This window comes from Rhodamnia argentea, chromosome 3 (genome assembly GCF_020921035.1).
Source record: "Rhodamnia argentea isolate NSW1041297 chromosome 3, ASM2092103v1, whole genome shotgun sequence".
NCBI classification, from domain to species: Eukaryota; Viridiplantae; Streptophyta; class Magnoliopsida; order Myrtales; family Myrtaceae; genus Rhodamnia; species Rhodamnia argentea.
Window position 1 is genome coordinate 11420020 of NC_063152.1, and position 20360 is coordinate 11440379.

General features: G+C 41.0%; 3 protein-coding genes across 3 annotated transcripts; all 3 read right to left on the reverse strand.

Annotated features, from left to right (window-relative positions):
* Positions 1–276: 276 nt before the first annotated feature.
* Positions 277–1806, reverse strand: LOC125314222 (phospholipase A1-IIgamma-like). The gene is made up of 2 exons (XM_048275938.1): positions 1246–1806; positions 277–1161 (listed from the first exon to the last, which is right to left on the reverse strand). The coding sequence occupies exons 1-2, from the start codon at positions 1804–1806 to the stop codon at positions 505–507; spliced, it is 1218 nt and encodes a 405-aa protein (XP_048131895.1). The 3' UTR covers positions 277–504.
* A 5355-nt stretch (positions 1807–7161) lies between these two features.
* LOC115731928 (phospholipase A1-II 4-like) lies at positions 7162–8076 on the reverse strand. The gene is made up of 3 exons (XM_048275549.1): positions 8044–8076; positions 7559–7788; positions 7162–7474 (listed from the first exon to the last, which is right to left on the reverse strand). The coding sequence occupies exons 1-3, from the start codon at positions 8074–8076 to the stop codon at positions 7162–7164; spliced, it is 576 nt and encodes a 191-aa protein (XP_048131506.1).
* An 8919-nt stretch (positions 8077–16995) lies between these two features.
* LOC125314224 (phospholipase A1-IIgamma-like) lies at positions 16996–18691 on the reverse strand. Its single transcript, XM_048275940.1, has 2 exons — positions 17974–18691; positions 16996–17889 (listed from the first exon to the last, which is right to left on the reverse strand). The coding sequence occupies exons 1-2, from the start codon at positions 18532–18534 to the stop codon at positions 17233–17235; spliced, it is 1218 nt and encodes a 405-aa protein (XP_048131897.1). The 5' UTR covers positions 18535–18691; the 3' UTR covers positions 16996–17232.
* Between the last annotated feature and the right edge of the window lie 1669 nt (positions 18692–20360).

The following is a 20360-nucleotide window of genomic DNA, read 5'->3' on the forward strand; positions in this document are numbered from 1 at the left end:
CACAGATCGTCCGGCAGGTTTTGTGTGAGAAAACTTGGCCTAGTTGAAATTACTTGGGTTAGGAATTGGAGCCATATCGAGTGTCATCATTTTAATATGTTGGGATCTAGAATTGAAATTAGTTCATATAGTTGAACTACGAAATGGTATGTCGGACTCGTGTTAGCTGTTTGAGAATTATTATGCTCAATGAATGGAAATGTTTTTCCGACCAAAAAACAAAATTAAGAAATCAAGATTTACAGAATAAAACTACTATAAGAAAACAAATGATACTGAAACAATCTTTAATATGCATTTAATACCATATTTATTTCAGGACATGAAGGTAAAACAAAGATCGGACAGATAGCTTAGGAACATCAGTGCAACACACATAACTTAGTCCACCTAGTACAACTTAATCAAACAACTCCACTTTTGCATTAGGAACCTTTATTCTGCTGCTGCTGCTGCTAAGTCATAAAGTAGCAACTTATTGGTAATAGCTTATCAGACTTGGGACTATTCGTTCTGATCATCTTCTGGTCGAGGTGGGATGTACGGAGCGGCCATGCTCCAGCTCCCATCGTTCCCATTCTGGACCATGTCCTTGTTCTTCGCCACCCACCACTTCACCGGAAATTTGTACTTGCTATCGTCCAGGGCATCCCAATTCTTGTTCAGCAGCGAAATATCGCGTCGGCCCTTGAGATCAAAGTGGTTACTACTGATCCCTTGGGTCCCAGCGACTAGATGCAGGTACGTCTCCAACTGATGCGCGATTCCCATGGCGCCGGAAAGACTACTGGTGAGGGGCCTCAGGTATGGGGACTTGCGCGAGTCGACGGTCAGCTGTTCTCCGACATGGTCATATCCGACTGGAGGGAAGAAGGGAACGATGTCAATGGCATTGACCACGCGAAGGCCACGGAGCTTCTCCGAAGATGAGAACAACTCCTGGAAGCTCTCGTTCCCGACCTTGGGGCTGGCGAAGGCAAACGCCGTCACCAGGCAGGCTTTCTCAGGGTGGTTGGTGGGCACGTTGTACTTGTTGGTCACGATGTCCAGCGCGTTGAGCGTTGCCAAAGCCGCACCCATGCTGTAGCCGACCACTGTTATGCTGATCGGCTCATCTTTACCGGCGTAGAGATCCACTTGCTTCCGGACCTCCATTAGAACCTGACCAAAGTAGTACAATCTTTAGTTTAGTAAATTCCAAGGTAAATTAGCAAGAGCAATGTTTAGTACGAGTGAATGTCAAACCTGGTCTCTGGCACTATGCTTCACGTACGGATCAAATAAAGCACTTTTCGTGTACAACATGTGCCAGCCACCGTGAATCCGGACATCCTTGTGCTCGTCTTTTGGGAAAATGTCGGTCGCAGGGACCAGATAGTCGATAAGATCAGACATGGCCTCCAAGGGCTCTGTCGTTCCTCTCCAAGCGACCAAGATGTCCCTCCTCCCAAAGTTCGTGGTCACCTCATCGGTGCTCACCGCGACGTACCCGGCCCAAGACCTATCTGGAATCAGTGGGAGATCGAGCAACTTCGTCGGCACGTAAAAGTACCGGGTCACCTCGTACCTGAACGGGTTATTGGCCGTCTCGAGACCCACTTCCTGGAAGAGCTTGTCCATGGGGAACCGGGGCAGGCCGTAGCCCTTCGACTCCGCCTGGCCATTGAACCCATCGGAAATGGCTTGGACTCGTTCACCGTAGTGTACGAGGTACATCCGGAGATCGTCGTCCAGAGGATCCAACATGCCCTCCCAGTAGGTGTCGCCGCTGAGGTCAGTCCATGGCCTTGAGCTGTGGCCTCCCATGGTATCTCTCTCTCTTTCACTGGTAATTTTTGTTCTCTTGATGGAAAGGCTTGTGGAGACGTAATCTCGCTTCCATGCAATTTATAGACTCAACCTTTTCACAGTGCCATCCAATCATGATGAGTTACGAGATAGAGTTGCTTTTTTGCATCTAGCACGACAAAAAGTTTCCTGATTATATATTTGAGGTGAAACTTCCACCTTTTTTTATTCCCTTATGCCGGCCTATATTAAATAGCGCTACGAACAGAATGGATGAGAGCCACCTTGCATTTCTTCGGGAAAATCGCTAGCCTGGCAATTTGACAGTATTGTTTATCATTTCTGATCCCATGATTTTCTAATTAATGAGTAATTTATGCAAAACATGATGTGATGGTGTGTGGATCTACTGTCATAAATAATTGACAGTACTTTCATACTATCAGAGAAGCATTTTCCTTTCTTCAATAGATAATAAAGTTAATTTCAAGTCTCAGAAACATCTCTTGCTAGCATAGAACGCTAGAATCTCGAAATTGCATGTCCAAGATTTTATGCTTAGGGTTTACATGTCTAGGTACGGAATGATACAAAATGTTCCAATGTTTTTTTCGACGCTATGGGTAATGCTATTATTGATGAATAGGATTGGACCATTCACTATGGCGAAAAGTACCAAAAAGTCTTAAACCTATTGTATTAGTATTAATTTAATCTTAAACCTTTTAATTTGGCCGATTTAGTTCTAAACATTTTTACATTGGTAGCAATTCAGTTCACTCGGTCAATTTAAGCTAAAAAGTGCTCATGTGGATGCTAATAATTTTACGTGGCACAGCTGGCGCCGATTGAGATCATTTTTTACAATTGTATATGGCACTGTCATCCTACATGGCACCCCTCACCCATTTATATATGCACTTTTTCAACCACGGAAACTTGTCAAATGAACAAAATATGCACTGTTGATGGACCATTCACCTATTGTATGAGAAAGGCTCTACAGCTTGTTATAGTGCGCTACGATACTGCTATGTTATTAGGAAAAATTGTCCAAAAAGTCATATACCTATTGCACTTTTGTCAATTCTAAACCTTTTAATATTTTTAATTGAGCCCTAAAATTTTTCACAGTTTGTCAACAAAATTCAAGAAATCACCAATGTGAACTCCGGTTGTCCTACATAGCACGGTCAAGACTGACATTGTCAAATTTTAAAATATTTTTATATTTTGTCTTTCTTTTGCCTTTTTTCCTTTTCTTAGTTGTTCTTTATTAGTGACCAATGAGGGTTGTCGGGCCTCGCCGGCCGCTGGGTGAGAGCCACAACCCTGGCCCAGTGGGCCGATGAGAGCCAGGCATCCCACACTGGCTGCTAAGAAAAGAAAAAAAGGGAAAAAAAATGAAAAACAAAAAAAATATCAATAAGAAATAGAAAAAAAATGTTATAAATCCATTAAAAATTTTCAACTCATCAATGACCGTGCCGTGATAATAGTTTCTGGCCAAAACTTGTCAGATTGACTCAATTGGCAAAATTAAAAGATTTAAGACTAGATCGGTAAAATATAATGGATTTAGGATTTTTTTTTTGGGCAACCTTATCCGTAATACAAGCTGGGAATAAGAAAGAGGGGAAGAGAAAAAAGATAGAGACTAAAAATCCAGAGCTCTTAGTAACGATGCCTAGGGTTTTCTTCGTACGTAAAATTCTTGTGAAACACATGCGCCTTTGCTCGTCCGCTATTGAGTGATTATTGCAATTATATTGTCGCTAAGCTTTAGTACCATGTCAGGTCTGGACCATATGCTTGTCTTATTTGTTTGGCCAGCCCAATCCTCGTACATCGAGGTGTCGTTTAACCACGGCCAATTATATTTTCGCTAAGCTTTAGTGCCATGTCAGGTCTGGACCATATGCTTGTCTTATTTGTTTGGCCAGTCCAATCCTCGTACATCGAAGTGTCGTTTAACCACGGCCATCCGATCTTGAGATGTGGGGAACTATTTTTAAAGATGAAGTCACTATATTTGCAACGCAGCAATAATCGTGCCTTTCGAACCCACACACCCCCCACACCACCCCCACCACCCCCTCAAAAAAAAAAAAAAAAACGGAATCGTGTCGAGCGAGAGTAGAAAATGTTAACTTTTTCAATAGCAGTGCCTGTTCAACCCAATCCCCAAAAATCCGCCGTACCAATACATTTCCAAATTGAAAACACATTAATTTTAAGAAGCTGCTAGCCTGATAATCTTGTTAGTTATTTCTAATTATATGATCTCTCAATGAAAGAATGTTTTATGTAAAATACACGGTGATTAGATGTGTCAAATGAGTGGATCGAGTCGGATTTAGATCGGGTCAAATATGGTTCGACCTATATTGACCCGTCTAACCCGTTTTAACCTATATTTTATTACTCATACCCGACCCAACCCGCAACGGACCTAAAACTTACCCGACCCCTATTGACCTGTCTAACCCGTTTTAACCCATATTTTATGACTCATACCCGACCCAACCCGCAACGGACCTAAACCCTACCCGACCCATTTTGACCCATATTACTAGAACACACTAATATTCTAGGAAAACCTATACAACTTATTTGACTTTTTTTTTGTCCAATATTTGACCTATTTTAAGCTGTTCGGATGTATATGTTACGGTACCTAGATAAAAATTTTACATCAACTAAGAAAAACAAATTAAACAATAAAAATATTAGTAAATACAATAAAAAATGATATTACTAAAATACTTTCACGCAATAAATATTTTTTTAAATTTTTATAAAAAATATTTTTTGTTTCATTTTTCTCCAACGGCGGGCAGTGAACGGCCATGGATGATTGGTGGCGGAATGTACAGGACTTACCTCTTTGAATCGCCTTACATCATTGCATGAGAGGAATGGGGCAAGAGACAAAAACCTCATTGAGATAGCGCTGGTGAGAGTACAAATCGTCGAGGTAAACCTCTTGTTGACAGGGTCTCTACTGCATTTTTGGCTCTACAAATCGTCGAGGAAATCAGTCTAGTGACGAATAGCCGCCCGATTGGAGACATTCGCTCCGCCAATATCATGATTTTTTCGAGAAAATAAAATGTTTTGACATTATATTACTTTCTTAGGTCCTATTTTGAGCTTTCAATACAGAATATTCTATATGAATGAATGGACAAAGTACCCTTTGCTGTAACCCATGAGTTAATGGATCGACGACAGCAAGCGAAACGAGATGCATCTCTTTGATTTTTGTATCTTTTGAATGTGTCTCTTGAACACATGAACTTCAAACTCTATAAATTGATTTGATCTATTCTTCATTCCATGACATTCGGACAAGATTCGAAGAAGAAACGCCTATCGTCTGTTCACTTCTACTTTTCTATTAGGTGTGTCGGTTTTGAACAAGTGTTTAACAATTTTTTTTTTTTTGTACATGCACAGTGCTAATTCAAAAGGGTTCAAAATGTTGTATCTTGAGAAGGCATGACTCGTAAAACTACTCAGCACCGTCAGCAATGGCCTTTCCAAGGCCACAATTTCAGCAGGAATGTGAAGGAACACTCATATGGGCTTCGCCTCATCTGATTGTTTATGTCGATGGAGACACAAGGCAGGAGGTATCTGGAGTACCCATGAATGAAGAGGAAGAGGAAGAACATGTTTGGTTGAGGAATTTGGTCGAACATGCGGTGCGCGTACCGCAAGTTGCCGAGGAGCCGGATAGCTACAAAGCGGGAGGATCTTGCGGAGGACCATGGGGTGCTCGTGGAGATAGGAGTGAAGAGCACGAGCATGGATATGCGTTAGGCCTTACATTGAGAGAGGCGGATTTCAGCGAGGGAACCCAGAGCTCAACCTCAGCCACGACATGGAGATCAAGGCCAAATCTGGTTCAACTCATTGCCAAGGGCCCGATGGACGAGACTAGGGAGGTGCAAGAGCGGAGCGACTGAGCTCGGAAGCTTGCAGACTTGGTTGACGCGAGCACGATAAGACATTGCTTGACCTGGCCATCGCACGGGGCGACACCCTTGGCCGCAGTCGAGAAGGACCCAGCAACCGTCGCTCGTGACTAGTGTGGCCCACTGGCCACAGTAAGGAAAAAAAAAAAAAAAACAAAGAAAAGAAAAAAGTAACGGAAAAATCTACGTTAGCGTTGGTCGTGCCACGTAAAATACCGACATCCACGTCAGTGATTTTTAAGAAAAATGCCCGATGGACTTGATTGACAAAATATGAAAAGGCTTATGACTCAATTGGCAAGTTAAGAGTTCTATGACTGAATTGACAAAAATGCAATAGATTTAGCATTTTTTGAATCATTTTTCCTATTCAATGAGGGCACGACCAATATTAAAATGGATATGGAAATAGTGATTTGAACAATGCTAGAGATGCTAAGATAGTAATATGGAAAATCCTATTGAGTGTGTTCATGGGTCCATTAAAATAAATAATCATTTGCTGCTTGTCACCATGTTAATGGAAAATCGATTCTGCGAAATTTATGCTGTTCAGCTCACCAAGGTTTAACACCCAACATTGATGGCCTGTGGACCCATCAATTGGATGGGTCGGATCAAGTTTGGGCCAGTCGGAAAACCGAGCTACCCCAAATAGACTCAATTAACCCGTTTTGATCCATTTTTATGCAGTGCAAATTTGGTAATTTATATTCGATCATACCCATACCCGAATCGAACAATGTTCCTAAAATATTTTCGTATTTAATTCAATGTAGGAAAACTCATATTCAAATTGAGCTGAGATTGCGGAGTAAATGATAACAAGATCAAGTGAGGGCAAAAAATAATGAAAAGAGAGTAATAGAGGTGGGTTGGATCTAAAAAAGTTGCAAATTCATTTTATGACTCATTTGGCAAGTCTTAATAGACTGTAAACTTCCAGCATCATCAATGTGCACTCATAAAAACGGATGATCTCTTTTCTGGTTTACATCGGAGCAACAAAAGATACGGCATCGTCCTTCTGCAAGAAATTGATTGGAAAGATGTACAATCGGCTGAAGATGCATGTTCCACAGAAAGGCACGGGCGGTTCTCGACAATCATTCAAACTTTCTTAACCGACAATGACCGCTCGCCATTCACAAGCCGCCGATCTCTGTCCACCCATTGCTGTCAGCCGGTCGCCAGCTGAGTCCCAGCAGCCAGCCATTGAAAAAAATTGATGCTGTCATAGAAAAATTTATTTTTGGCCAGAAAGAAAACCCGAGAAGAGAATGATTGTCATTCGCACCCTAAAACACCGACATGAAATCCCTTTTTTACCTGCTTTTGTTGTTTTTCTTTTCCTGGAAAAGACTAGGAGGACAAGTGTATGTACTGCCTGTATTTAGCTTTGATACATTGAAGTAACATCGCCATCCTCTTCATGGTCCATCAACTTCCAGGACCCGTTTTCCTGCTGATGCATGCCCTTGTTCTTCTTGCACCGCCAAGAGACCGGCACGAGATACTCGTCCTTCAAAGCATTGATTCTCTTGTTTACGAGGGAGATGTCACGGTCGATCTCTAGCTTGAACCCTCCTTGAGATCCCTGCGTCCCAGCGACCCCGTGCAAGTAGCACTCCAAGTTGTGCCAACTCATCGTGCTCCAGGGGCTCTTCAAGTACTGAGATTCTCGAGTGTCGATACCCAACTCCACCCTGACTTCCGAATAACGAAGGACTGGTTAGCTCGGGATGACGTTAAAGGCATTACGGACGCGTAAGTCTCGGAGGTCCGCGTACTCGGAGAACACTTTCTGGAAGTTGGAGTCGCCGACTTTGGGGCTGGCAAAGACTATAGCCGTGACAGGACAAGGCCTGCTTCTTTGATCTCTAGGCCGGTTCAGTCCATTGGCAACGATGTCGATCGCATTCAGCATCGCGATCGCCACACCCAAGCTGTGGCCAGTCGCAGTGATGCTGATCTCCTCGTTCTTGAACAATTCCACTAGTCTTTTCACTTCTTGCAGAACCTGTCATGGAACAAATCAGACAAGAAACCCGAATGAGAAGATGAAATCATAATCTTTCCTAATCATATTATTGATTATGCTCTATCATGTACTCGTTCGATTCGATCGACTACCTAGCCATTGTAATTCGAAACCCACCTGATCTCCGGCTAATCGTCAAGTTTCAAGGTAGTTCTTTTGGACAACCTGCATGAGTTTATTTTCAACTTGTGAAAAGAGTTGAATAATCAGATTGTTTAGCCCTTATTTACTCACTCGACAAGACAATGAGTATGACCAGTGGGTCATTCTCAAAGGATTCAACTCTAAATAAAGAAATCGATTCTTCGGGGTCTGTTCCATTGATGTTTTGTTCGAATTCGGATGGCACAAACATATGCTCAATAAGTACTCACTTATCAGAACTTATCACTGAATAATTTCTGAAGCATCTTAATATTTTGGTAAAATAGAGTCGGATCTCGGTCGCCTCTTGCCTCTGCTTGTCCGATTTTAAATCAGTATTTCACCAAACAATAAATAGGATATTACAAAATTCTTGAATTTCTTATCCTTTCCCATTTAGTCCTATCTTGATTAAAAATCCGGACGGTCAAACGCAGCCAAAAAGTATACATTTTTAAGTTTAGAAAAAGGTTTGGGAGAAGATGATACAATTTTAGGTATCAAAGTGATCAAACATTGTGAAAATTATGCCCTAAGTCAAGGCGATTATTTGGAGAAAAGTATTGAAAGATGTCAGCATTTGGGAATTAAAGAGTCAAACATACCATATTGTGTGTCAATGAAATTGATGGGAAATACTAGTTAACTTTTAGCACAATTATAATGTGGTAGTGCTAGTAAATGTTTGATATATACTGTGCACTGCACTAGATTGGATATAGCTTTTATAATGCCATAAGTAATGTTTTTGGATATTTAAAGAAAACGATAAATTGTCTATTTTATGGAAGACAACTGGCAGTATTAGAAGAATATTCAAATGCTAGTTGAATAACTCGCATAATTGATAAAAAGTCGATATGTGGATGGGTTTTCAAGCTTGCAAATGGTTTAAGTATCTTGGGCATCAAAGAAACAAATATGTATAGCTCATTCAATGACGGAATATGAATTTACAACACTGTCAATGGCTGGTAAAGAGTTGAATGGCTGCGGAATTTGCTATTGGATATAAAGTTGTGGTCACAACCACTGGCAGCCATATAGTTACATTGCAATGGTGAAGCAACAATGTCTAAGGCATACAATAAAATGTACAATGGAAAACCTAGAAATATTAGTTTGCGATATGAGTATGTTTGACAATTAATTACTAATGACATTATTTTAGTAATCTATTGTCGGGTAAATAATAATTTGGTTGATCCATTAACTAATGGACTTTCAGGAAGTTGGTTAGCAGTACTACAAAAGGAATGGGTCCTAGAGCAATTGATAATAGTCAAATACAATGGAAGCCCAACTTTACGACTTTACAATTTCTAATGAAATCGTCAAAGTTCAATTGGTAACAACAAGCCATTATTTCTGAGTGTAGTGCATAAAGTTAGTACTCACGAAAAATTAAGAGAATAAGAGAAACAAGTCACCCTTGATAAAGTTCAGGTTTTAGCAAGGGAAGGATAATAAGTTAGAAACTCCACATAAATGAACATTAGAAAGGGTGTTGTTGTTTGCTAATACTATCACATAGAGGGGGTGAATAGGCGATTGTAATCATACTTGATTAAAAAAACTACAAAAATAAAAACTTCAAGATTGATTGGAGCGAATATATGTATAATTTTTCTATCGGATTATATACAGATGCGAGTAAAAGAATAGAGAGCAATGCACAATAGTTCACAGTGGTTTGGTTTTTGTTAAGCCTGCATCCGCTCTTCCACGCTAGAAGTGTACTGGCTGTAATTCACTAAGTAATCAAATGTGAGATTAAGTAAAATGTGATAGCTTATACTCAAGCACTGCTTTTACCCAAAGCTTTCTCACTCTACACACTTTTCAACACTGCACAGCACTCTCAAAGAATTACAAAATTCTTCTCAAAGAAGATAATATAAAATATGTGAGCTCTTTCGAAATATGGATGATGAACTCTTGATCACTCATCCTCTATAGTACCTTGTGCTCCTTATAAACTTCTCAACATCCAAGCTTCCCGTTGGGTGGAATCACCTTGAGGATCAATCTCCAAACTAGCCATTGGCAAATTGATAAGCAAATATCATGTAGCTGTTGAGGTTGAAATATCATAGATTTGAGAGGATTGGCTCGCCCATAAAATCAAGTTCTTGAATCTACAAATCGAGTCTCTAAAAAATATCTTCGGGGGTGACTGAAACTCAACTAAGGTTCATTGTTTGGAAAGTTACGAATATGATCTTTAAGATTGTTGGACAATCAATGCAACTTAGGGAAGGAATAACAATCAGATCATGAGCTGGTAGTGAGAGATATCTTAACATAAAATCATTGAAGATTAAAATTATAACAACTTTGAGGATAGCATGAAGAATAAAATATAGCCTACTTTAAATTATTGATAAATTCAGCTTTCGTCCACGTGACTTACTTTTTTCAATACATAAAACGTAGCAGATAATCAAATACAAGAATATATTTACAAGATGTCCTCAAAGAACAACACAAAGTCTTTTCAAGATATTAAAGCAGTTTTGTCAACTTCAAAATTTAGTAAAATTTCTCAACAGTTGCCGCTTCTAAGAAAAGTTGGATGAACTTTTGTAAATGTTCACAAAACTAAGAGCAGCACAAGGCTATAAAAGTGCTAAGGCATAGGAAATTCCTAATCGAATGTGTGTAGCTTTACATGTGTGATAATTCGATTAACAAATGGAATAATGGGTCCAAATTTTTTTTAACTACCACCGATCCCGTTAATGGGATTATTTACACTCATTAGAGGTTTAAATGTTAATGGATATGTACTATATTTATGGATTCGTTCAAAGTATTACGAACAACAAACTAATTGAGGGTTTGCTATTTATAAATAATTAAAAGAAGGCATTGAATTGGACATGAAAATAAGTTATTATCGGCATGAAGAGAAGTATTGGTTGAACACGAAAACTAGTGATGGTTCAAATAAGTACATATTTTCGAAAAGATGTGTTGTTTGGTTATCTATCAATAGAACCAAGTTCCACATTGTTGTTCTTCACAACTTTCTCTTCTTCATAATCCCTTCTTCTGTTTCCTCGAGCAAGTTGGACAAAAAATTCGAAGTTAAGTTCTAGGAGGGAAGTGAAGTATTTACTCAACTTGATTTTTCCTGTGAGTTACGATAGCGGGGTAGATAGTACCTTGAGTATTGTCATCACACATCAAAGTATTAAAGAACTGTACACTACTGCTCGTATTTTTAAGAATATGAAAACGTTTGACTAAAGGAGAGGGAGACAGAGAGAGCTATTAGACACGTGAAATTGAATGCTGCTTAGTATTCCCGCATTCCTGTATTATCCCACTTTCTCTCTTCCTTGCTTCTTCCTGGGGAACTCATCCTTCTAAAGCTATCCTAGCTGCCAAATTGACCCTTCATTTCGCGTGAATTTGAGTCGCGTTTCATTGCCATCTGTCCTACCCATCATTTCTCTCTCTCTCTCTCTCTCTCTCTCTCTCTCTCTTCGTCAACGTCAAGAGAAGATAGAGAAAGACGAGGCCGTTGGCCCTTCCCTCCTCTATTAATACTCTACCCCCTCCTCTTCCCTCTCTTGTCTTTGCTTTCAAAAGAGAGAGAGAGAGAGAGAGAGAGAGAGAAAGAGGTTGCAGATAGAGAGGAAGAGGGCGAGGCCGAAGCTGGTGAGTGGCTTTTGTTCTGGTTTGACCAGCCGTTTTTATGTGATTTCTGGTTTTTATGCGAGGCCGAAGAGGTTGCAAAAGTACGTCGAGTAATTTCTCCTTTCTTATTTCTAGACAAATTTTCCTTCCTCACTCCAAATCCTTTGCCAATTGCATAGGCCACATACTTATGATATGCTTCAACTTCATTTGAAAAAATCATCCCTATTGCAAACTCAAAATCTTTTTCCATATCACGTATTACATGTGCAAGATGGGAAGTTTCATGCTGCAACTAAAAGAACAAAAAGTAATTAATGTAATGCTTTAACAAGTAAAACAACATCAGTTACTATTTCACATCACATAATATGAGTGAGGAATTACCTCTGATTCAGCCATCCGATATCTTTGCAGCAGAGAAACCAAGATAATCTTAACAAAATTGGCTTTGCAATACGTTACGATTAAACCCCTACAGTATAAGCAATTTTTTTTTTTTTTTTTCAGATTTAAGCAAGTCCTCCACATGCAAGCAGAGACAATTTACTAACAAAATATATCTTTTGAAACAAACTAAGTAGCACAACTCAATTGCACAAACAAAAATAAAGATTGGGTTTTTGTTTTCGGTGCTTTTTATTGTAAAGCTTTTATTATATAAGAACAATGTTGGCTTGGACTACATCTCTATGCACCTTATTGGTTTTCATAACTAAGTAGCTTTATACCTATTTGATAAGTCGAACCCATAAGAAGGTGCCTGCTTTCTCACGGGAGATGAGAATGCATTTGCATTCTGTAGATGAATTCTAGTTCGTAGTTCTTTGGCAGAGCAGAGTTTACTTTTTTGTACAAGAGCATAAAGCCAACTCCTGCATATTGTAACAACAACAATTTAATGTACCACTCACTGTCCGGGAAAAAATAAAACAAGACAAAATAGTAGGCGGTTGTATATACTTGCAATTTTACAAGTAGAAAAACTGCGTCCCAGTTCCCCAAATATATAAGAGAGGAAACCCCAATCCAACTTCAGATATCTGAGAACAAGATATCAAAAAAATCCAAGGCCAATAGTTCCTCTTTTCTCGTAGATTCTATTATGCAGGAACTCACAAATGAATCTAAAACAAAGAGAAAGGAAAAACGAATTCTCTAGAGAGTAGAAGCCAAGTCAAGGACTAGTCTCATGAAGTCATTTTCTACCCCGGAAGAACTACGAATAAGAATTCATCTAGAGATCGGGTTGGCTCCAAAATAAGCAGTAAACAACTGGCATTCAAGAAGTTCTCGTAGGAATCTACCACGTAATACTGAAAAAATCCATCCGAAAGAGATAATCTTGCGTATCATCCACCACATATATAGAACTATAATCCCAAAAGAAGCCGACCTTTTAATGGATATCCGACATCTAGCACATTGTATCCCCAAATTAATAAAATTCCCCATATAACCATAATATAGCCAGCCCAAAGTCCCAACCAATTCGGTATAACACGAGCAACACCTTTCACTCCAAATAAGAAAAATTGCAACGACTATGCAGTCTATGATAGCGCCGGCTGAAACATACATCTATCAAACAAATTACCCTAAATCATGATGATTATTAACTCAATTAGCAGCAACTAAGAACATGCGTTATTTTAGATCTAATAAAGGCACGGAACAATTGTTCCGATGACCAATATATCACAACACACATATGAGTTATTTCGGATCTAACAAAAAAAAAAAAAAAGATACCCCAATTTCGTAAATTCGAAGTCAACTAAAAACGGTGGTAGAAATTTCGGATGCGAGCATGCATTAGAGGGTAAATGGCTTTGTTTCCCTAATAAGAACATGGTCTTTACAAAACTCTCACCAGCTTCAGTCGAGGAGCGAGCTAATATCGCTTTTGCATCCCACAATAATGAAAGCCTATAAGATGCACCGAGATTTAGTCCAAGCCAACATTGTTCTGATATAATTAGAACTTTACAATAAAAAGTACCGAAAAAAAAATATAATCTTCCACAGAATAGAGGGATTACGGGTAGTCTACGCACTAATGGTGTAGCCAACTACTACGCTTATCCAAAGAGGAGTAAATCGGCATGAGAAAAGAAAGGAAAAAACTGAAATTCATTGGTTACCAACAGGGATTGGGGAGAACACTTAAGTACTGAATACTTGTTTTAGACGGTGAAGCAAGCTAGAAGCTCAACATTCGAAAAGTAAACTCATGTTAGCTCAAAAATCAAAATGCAAAGCACATAGCTGAATATAGATTAGTGTACACCATCACTTACAACATCACTTCATCAGAGGCGTTGCTTAAGTTTTCTAATGCATATGCATACATATACGTAACGCACACAATTGCGTCCATTTAGATAGGTACACACATAGATAAACACGGACGGACAAGGGATACTCCACGATTAACCAATCATTTGGCAAAAGCTACGCCACTAGTTGCGCAAACTAAGCATTTCTAATTTGGCCAAAATCATATTTTCGATGGGGGCTAATGAACACCAAGCATTTATAATCTATGATTATCATCATCAATCATCACAGTCACCTTCTTTGACTCGAACCATTCGGGTGCTAATTTTTCGCTTCAAGCAAAAAGACTTCTCTTTTCTCAAGTAAAAGGAACATCTAAACACCAGAATCATCAAAGAAAATTCAACCGCAGTCGCGAAAACACAAGGGCCCTCGCATCAGCCTAATTAAAAGCCTCCATTCACTCTTTTGCAAGCTCTGCACTCCATGTACAACAAAAATAAAAGTCTTCCGTCTACATTAAGCAACAACTAAAACCCAAATAAATGCACCTAAACCAAAAGGAAATTCCTCATATAACCATAATGTAGACACAGACAGAGCAATCTTTCAAGCACGTACTTGCGGCTCCAACAATAGCAAGTAGGAAGTAGAATCCGAACAAGTCGGGCTTGGAGCGGACTGGTCTTGTCGGCCCGGGTACCGGTCCGGGCGGCGACGAGCTTCTTGAGGTCGCCAATGGTGTCGTCCCTGTTGCACTTCACCCTCGCCTTCTTCCCCGCCCGATCGTTCAGCTTTCAACGGACCGCAGCTGTCTCTGCTAGGTCGGGAGTCGATTTTGGAGGGAGAGAGAGCAGGGAGTAGTCGCTGGGCATGAGATGAGGAGAGTGAGTAGAGTAGGTTTCTCGATCGCGATTCGGGAGTGACGAAGAGAGCAGAGCGGAATCGCGTGTCGTCGAGAGGGAGGGAGGGAGAGAGAGCAAGGAGTAGTCATTGGGCATGAGACGAGGAGAGAGAACAAAGTAGGGTTTCTCGATCGCGATTCAAGAGTGACGGAGAGAGCAGAGCAGAGGTGCGTGTTTGGGAGGGAGGGAGAGAGAGCGGAGAGTGAATAGTGAAGAGAGATTGAGGTAGGGCGGAGAGCACGTCTCACGAGGGAGGTGGGAGGAAAAGAGAGACCACGAGCGAGAGTTCAAAATTTGAGCCGACGAGTGGGCCCGCTTCGGACACGTGTCGCACATCCGAAAGAGTTGGATTTTTTTGTGACAGTGGAGAGAGAAATGCTAGCTCATTTCAATTTTTCTGAGAAACGGCCCCACAATTGCCACGTGTCGCACTCGGACTAGTGAGCTGGACCACGTCGGACTTACTAAGTCTGTACGCAATATTTTCTCCTTGGACTACTACTTTCAAGTACCAAAGTTTGACTTAAGTCCCGGATAGCATGAAATGGGTTGATCAAGGAGTTGTTCACTGTGAAGACCTGATTTTCCATCAAATAAGCGGAATAAGTAATGTCAAGCTTGAATTATGCGGGATTATGAATTGGGAGCTTTAATAATTGGCGCGGTGAAGTATTGATACACTTCAGCATTCGACAATGGCCTTATGGCTGGAGAGGCAAACTAAGCTCTACATATTGACAGCATCGTTATGTGCGGGGGCTTGGATTTCGGCCGCAATGCCCCCCAATTCGACATTGGCCGAGTTCGAGCAGTGGATGGCCCGCCATGGACAGAATTACGAGGATAATCTTGAGAAGGCAAAGCGTTACGCGATCTTTCTAGAGACCTTGCGCTTCATCGAAGCATTCAACTACAATGCAGCTAATCGGAGCTACAAAGTGGGTCTGAAGTATTGGATTTTGGTTCATAATTGGCCCCATGAAATCCGGAATTGGCGGATCATTAATTGTCATTAGTTATCTTCGAACCGCAAATAGAACAATCACGCGAAGTTTGGTTCAAGATTGAGGCACGAAGGCCCCCAACCGACCGCCACTCTTCCACCGAACTTGACCCTCTAAAAAAGGGGCTGATTTTCTCTCTCTTCCTCTCATTTGCTCCCCCTCGTTTTCCATGGACAGCCTCCCTCTTCTTCTACTTCATCTTTTTCTTCTCTTCTTTGGTGAATCCACCCAAGCGACTCCTCTTGCTCTCGTGCCCACGCCGGCAACTCCCTAGCTAGACAACCACTGTCCACGAGCTGTTGTAGGCCTCGTGTCCCAGCTCTCGATGTCACTTGCCTTGCCGCTCCCGCTCGGTGACCCGCATGATGCCACTTAGACGAGAAGGTCGGTTTGAGCTCATCCGGAAGGCAACTCAAGCCCCGTTTCTTCGTATGAAGTCCTAAGGTTGTGGGTAATTTGAATCTATGGGCTGATCGTCGAAGAAGTTAATGGAACATCCTCAATTTGAGTGTCACCGAAGTAGTAGGAAGGAACCATGGTTTGTTTGGCGTCAATTCAACCCCGTTGTCTTTGTACATAATCCTAGGCAAGTAAATATCTATCCTTACCACTAGATTGTTCATTTGTCATTGGTTTTAGCATGAATTCTCGATGTTTGAAAATGGGTATGATTGTGAGTACTCGGATTTGCATGATGGGGAAATTGGTGGTTCATGAGCGATCCATTACATGAGTTGGTGCCTTTTTAGATATCGGGTAAGTGAAATATGTGAGCCGATCGTCTTGGCTGTCGATGATTCTTGACGAATTGGAGTGGGACTGGGTAAAAGAAGGTTCGGCTCTATGGATTGGGGAAGGATATATGAAGTTCGGTGCATGCATGATGAATTCGCTGGTTATGTGGTGAACATCTGTCTTTGGGTAGGTTGAAAGTAGAGCACAGATCGTCCGGCAGGTCTTGTGTGAGAAAACTTGGCCTAGTTGAAATTACTTGGGTTAGGAATTGGAGCCATATCGAGTGTCATCATTTTAATATGTTGGGATCTAGAATTGAAATTAGTTCATATAGTTGAACTACGAAATGGTATGTCGGACTCGTGTTAGCTGTTTGAGAATTATTATGCTCAATGAATGGAAATTTTTTTCCGACCAAAAAACAAAATTAAGAAATCAAAATTTACTGAATAAAACTGCAATAAGAAAACAAATAATACTGAAACAATCTTTAATATGCATTTAATACCATATTTATTTCAGGACATGAAGGTAAACAAAAGATCGGACATATAGCTTAGGAACATCAGTGCAACACACATAACTTAGTCCACCTAGTACAACTCAATCAAACAACTCCACTTCTGCATTAGGAACCTTTATTCTGCTGCTGCTGCTGCTGCTAAGTCATAAAGTAGCAACTTATTGGTAATAGCTTATCAGACTTGGGACTATTCGTTCTGATCATCTTCTGGTCGAGGTGGGATGTACGGAGAGGCCATGCTCCAGCTCCCATCGTTCCCATTCTGGACCATGTCCTTGTTCTTCGCCACCCACCACTTCACCGGAAATTTGTACTTGCTATCGTCCAGGGCATCCCAATTCTTGTTCAGCAGCGAAATATCGCGTCGGCCCTTGAGATCAAAGTGGTTACTACTAATCCCTTGGGTCCCGGTGACTAGATGCAGGTACGTCTCCAACTGATGCGCGATTCCCATGGCGCCGGAAAGACTACTGGTGAGGGGCCTCAGGTATGGGGACTTGCGCGAGTCGACCGTCAGCTGTTCTCCGACATGGTCATATCCGACTGGAGGGAAGAAGGGAACGATATCAATGGCATTGACCACGCGAAGGCCACGGAGCTTCTCCGATGATGAGAACAACTCCTGGAAGCTCTCGTTCCCGACCTTGGGGCTGGCGAAGGCAAACGCCGTCACCAGGCAGGCTTTCTCAGGGTGGTCGGTGGGCACGTTGTACTTGTTGGTCACGATGTCCAGCGCGTTGAGCGTTGCCAAAGCCGCACCCATGCTGTAGCCGACCACTGTTATGCTGATTGGCTCATCTTTACCGGCGTAGAGATCCACTTGCTTCCGGACCTCCATTAGAACCTGACCAAAGTAGTGCAATCTTTAGTTAAGTAAATTCTAGGGTAAATTAGCAAGAGCAATGTTTAGTACGAGTGAATTTCAAACCTGGTCTCTGGCACTATGCTTCACGTACGGATCAAATAAAGCATTTTTCGTGTACAACATGTGCCAGCCACCGTGAATCCGGACATCCTTGTGCTTGTCTTTTGGGAAAATGTCGGTCGCAGGGACCAGATAGTCGATAAGATCAGACATGGCCTCCAAGGGCTCTGTCGTTCCTCTCCAAGCGACCAAGATGTCCCTCCTCCCAAAGTTCGTGGTCACCTCATCGGTGCTCACAGCGACGTACCCGGCCCAAGACCTGTCTGGAACCAGTGGGAGATCGAGCAACTTCGTCGGCACGTAAAAGTACCGGGTCACCTCGTACCTGAACGGGTTATTGGCCGTCTCGAGACCCACTTCCTGGAAGAGCTTGTCCATGGGGAACCGGGGCAGGCCGTAGCCCTTCGACTCCGCCTGGCCGTTGAACCCATCAGAAATGGCTTGGACTCGTTCGCCGTAGTGTACGAGGTACATCCGGAGATCCTCGTCCAGAGGATCCAACATGCCCTCCCAGTAGGTCTCGCCGCTGAGGTCAGTCCATGGCCTTGAGCTGTTTCCTCCCATGGTATCTCTCTCTCTTTCACTGGTAATTTTTGTTCTCTAGATGGAAAGGCTTGTGGAGACGCAGTCTTGCTTCCATGCAATTTATAGACTCAACCTTTTCACAGTGCCATCCAATCTTGATGAGTTACGTGATAGAGTTGCTTTTTGCACTATCTAGCACGAGAAAAACTTTCCTGATTGTATATTTGAGGTGAAACTTCCACGTTTTTTTTTTTTTCCCTTAGGCCCACCTATATTAAATAGCGCTACGAACAGAATGGATAAGAGCGACCATGCATTTTTTTTGGGAAAACCGCTAGTCTGACGGTTTGACAGTATTGTTTATTACTTCTAATCCCACGATTTTCTAATTAATAAGCACTTTATACAAAATACCTTGTGATGGTGTGTGAATCTGCTATCAAAAATAACCGACTGTCTTGTCGGATCGTCAGAGAAGTATTTTCCTTTCTTTAGTAAGTGAGAATGCTAATTTTTAGTCTCATAAGGATCTCTTGCTAGCATAGAACGCTAGAATCTCGAAATTGCATGCCCAAGATTGTATGCTTGGAGTTTACATGTCTATGTACGGAAGGATACAGAATGTTCCAATGTTCTTTCCAAGGCGCTATGTACGGAAGGATACAAAATGTTCCAATGTTTTTTCCTAGGCAATGTGTAATGCAATTATTGATGAATGGGAATGGACCATCCACTTTGGCGAAAAGTACCAAAAAGTCGTAAATCTATTGCTTTAATATTAATTTACTCCTAAACTTTTTTAATTTGGCCAATTTAGTTTTAAACATTTTTATATTGGCACCAATTCGGTTCATCGGGTCAATTTAAGCTGGAAATTGCTCATGTGGACGCCGACAGTTGCATGTCGCACGGTTGGCGCCGATCGAGATATTTTTTTATAATTGTATGCGGCACGACCATCCTACGTGGCACCCCTCATCCATTTATGTATGCACTTTTTCAACCACTGAAACTTGTCAAACAAGAAAAATGTGCATCGTGATGGACCATTCACCCGTGAGAAGTGCTCTACGACTCATTATAGTGTTGTCCAAAAAGTTCTATACATATTGCACTTTTGTCAATTCAGTCATAAACCTTTTAATTTTTTTAATTGAGCCCTAAACTTTTTCATAGTTTTGCCAATGAAATTCATCCTGTCAATTTTGGCCAGAAATCACCGATGTAGATGCCGGCTATCCCACATTGGCATAGTCGGCGCCGAAATTGATAATTTTTAGAATATTTTTATATTTTTTAGACTATTTAATAATTTTTTTATTTCTTTTGACTTTTATTTCTTTTCTTTTTTTTTCTTTTCTTATTTTTTCTTTTTCTTTTATCAATGATCGATGAGGGTCATCGGGCATCGCGGGCTGTTGGGTGAGAGCCGCAACCCTCACTCACACCGGTTGCTAAGAAAAGAAAAAATGGAAAAAAATATTATAAATTCATTAAAAATTTTCAAGTCATCAACGACAGTACCATGCTAATAGTTTCTAGCTAAAATTGGCTGGATAGACTCAATTGGCAAAATTAAAAGGTTTAGGACTAAATTAGTAAAAGTGTAATAGATTTAAGATTTTTTTTTTTAGACAATCTTATCCGTGCACCAAGAATACAAGGCTGGGAATAAGAAAGAGAGGAAGAGAAAAAAGATAGTGACTGAAAAATCGGAGCTCTTGATAACGGTGCTTAGGGTTTTCTTGTTACGTAAAATTCTTGTGAAACACATGTGCCTTTTCTCGTCCACTATTGAGTGATTATTGCAATTATATTGTCGCTTAGCTTTGGTACTATGTCAGGTCTGGAACATGCGCCTGTCC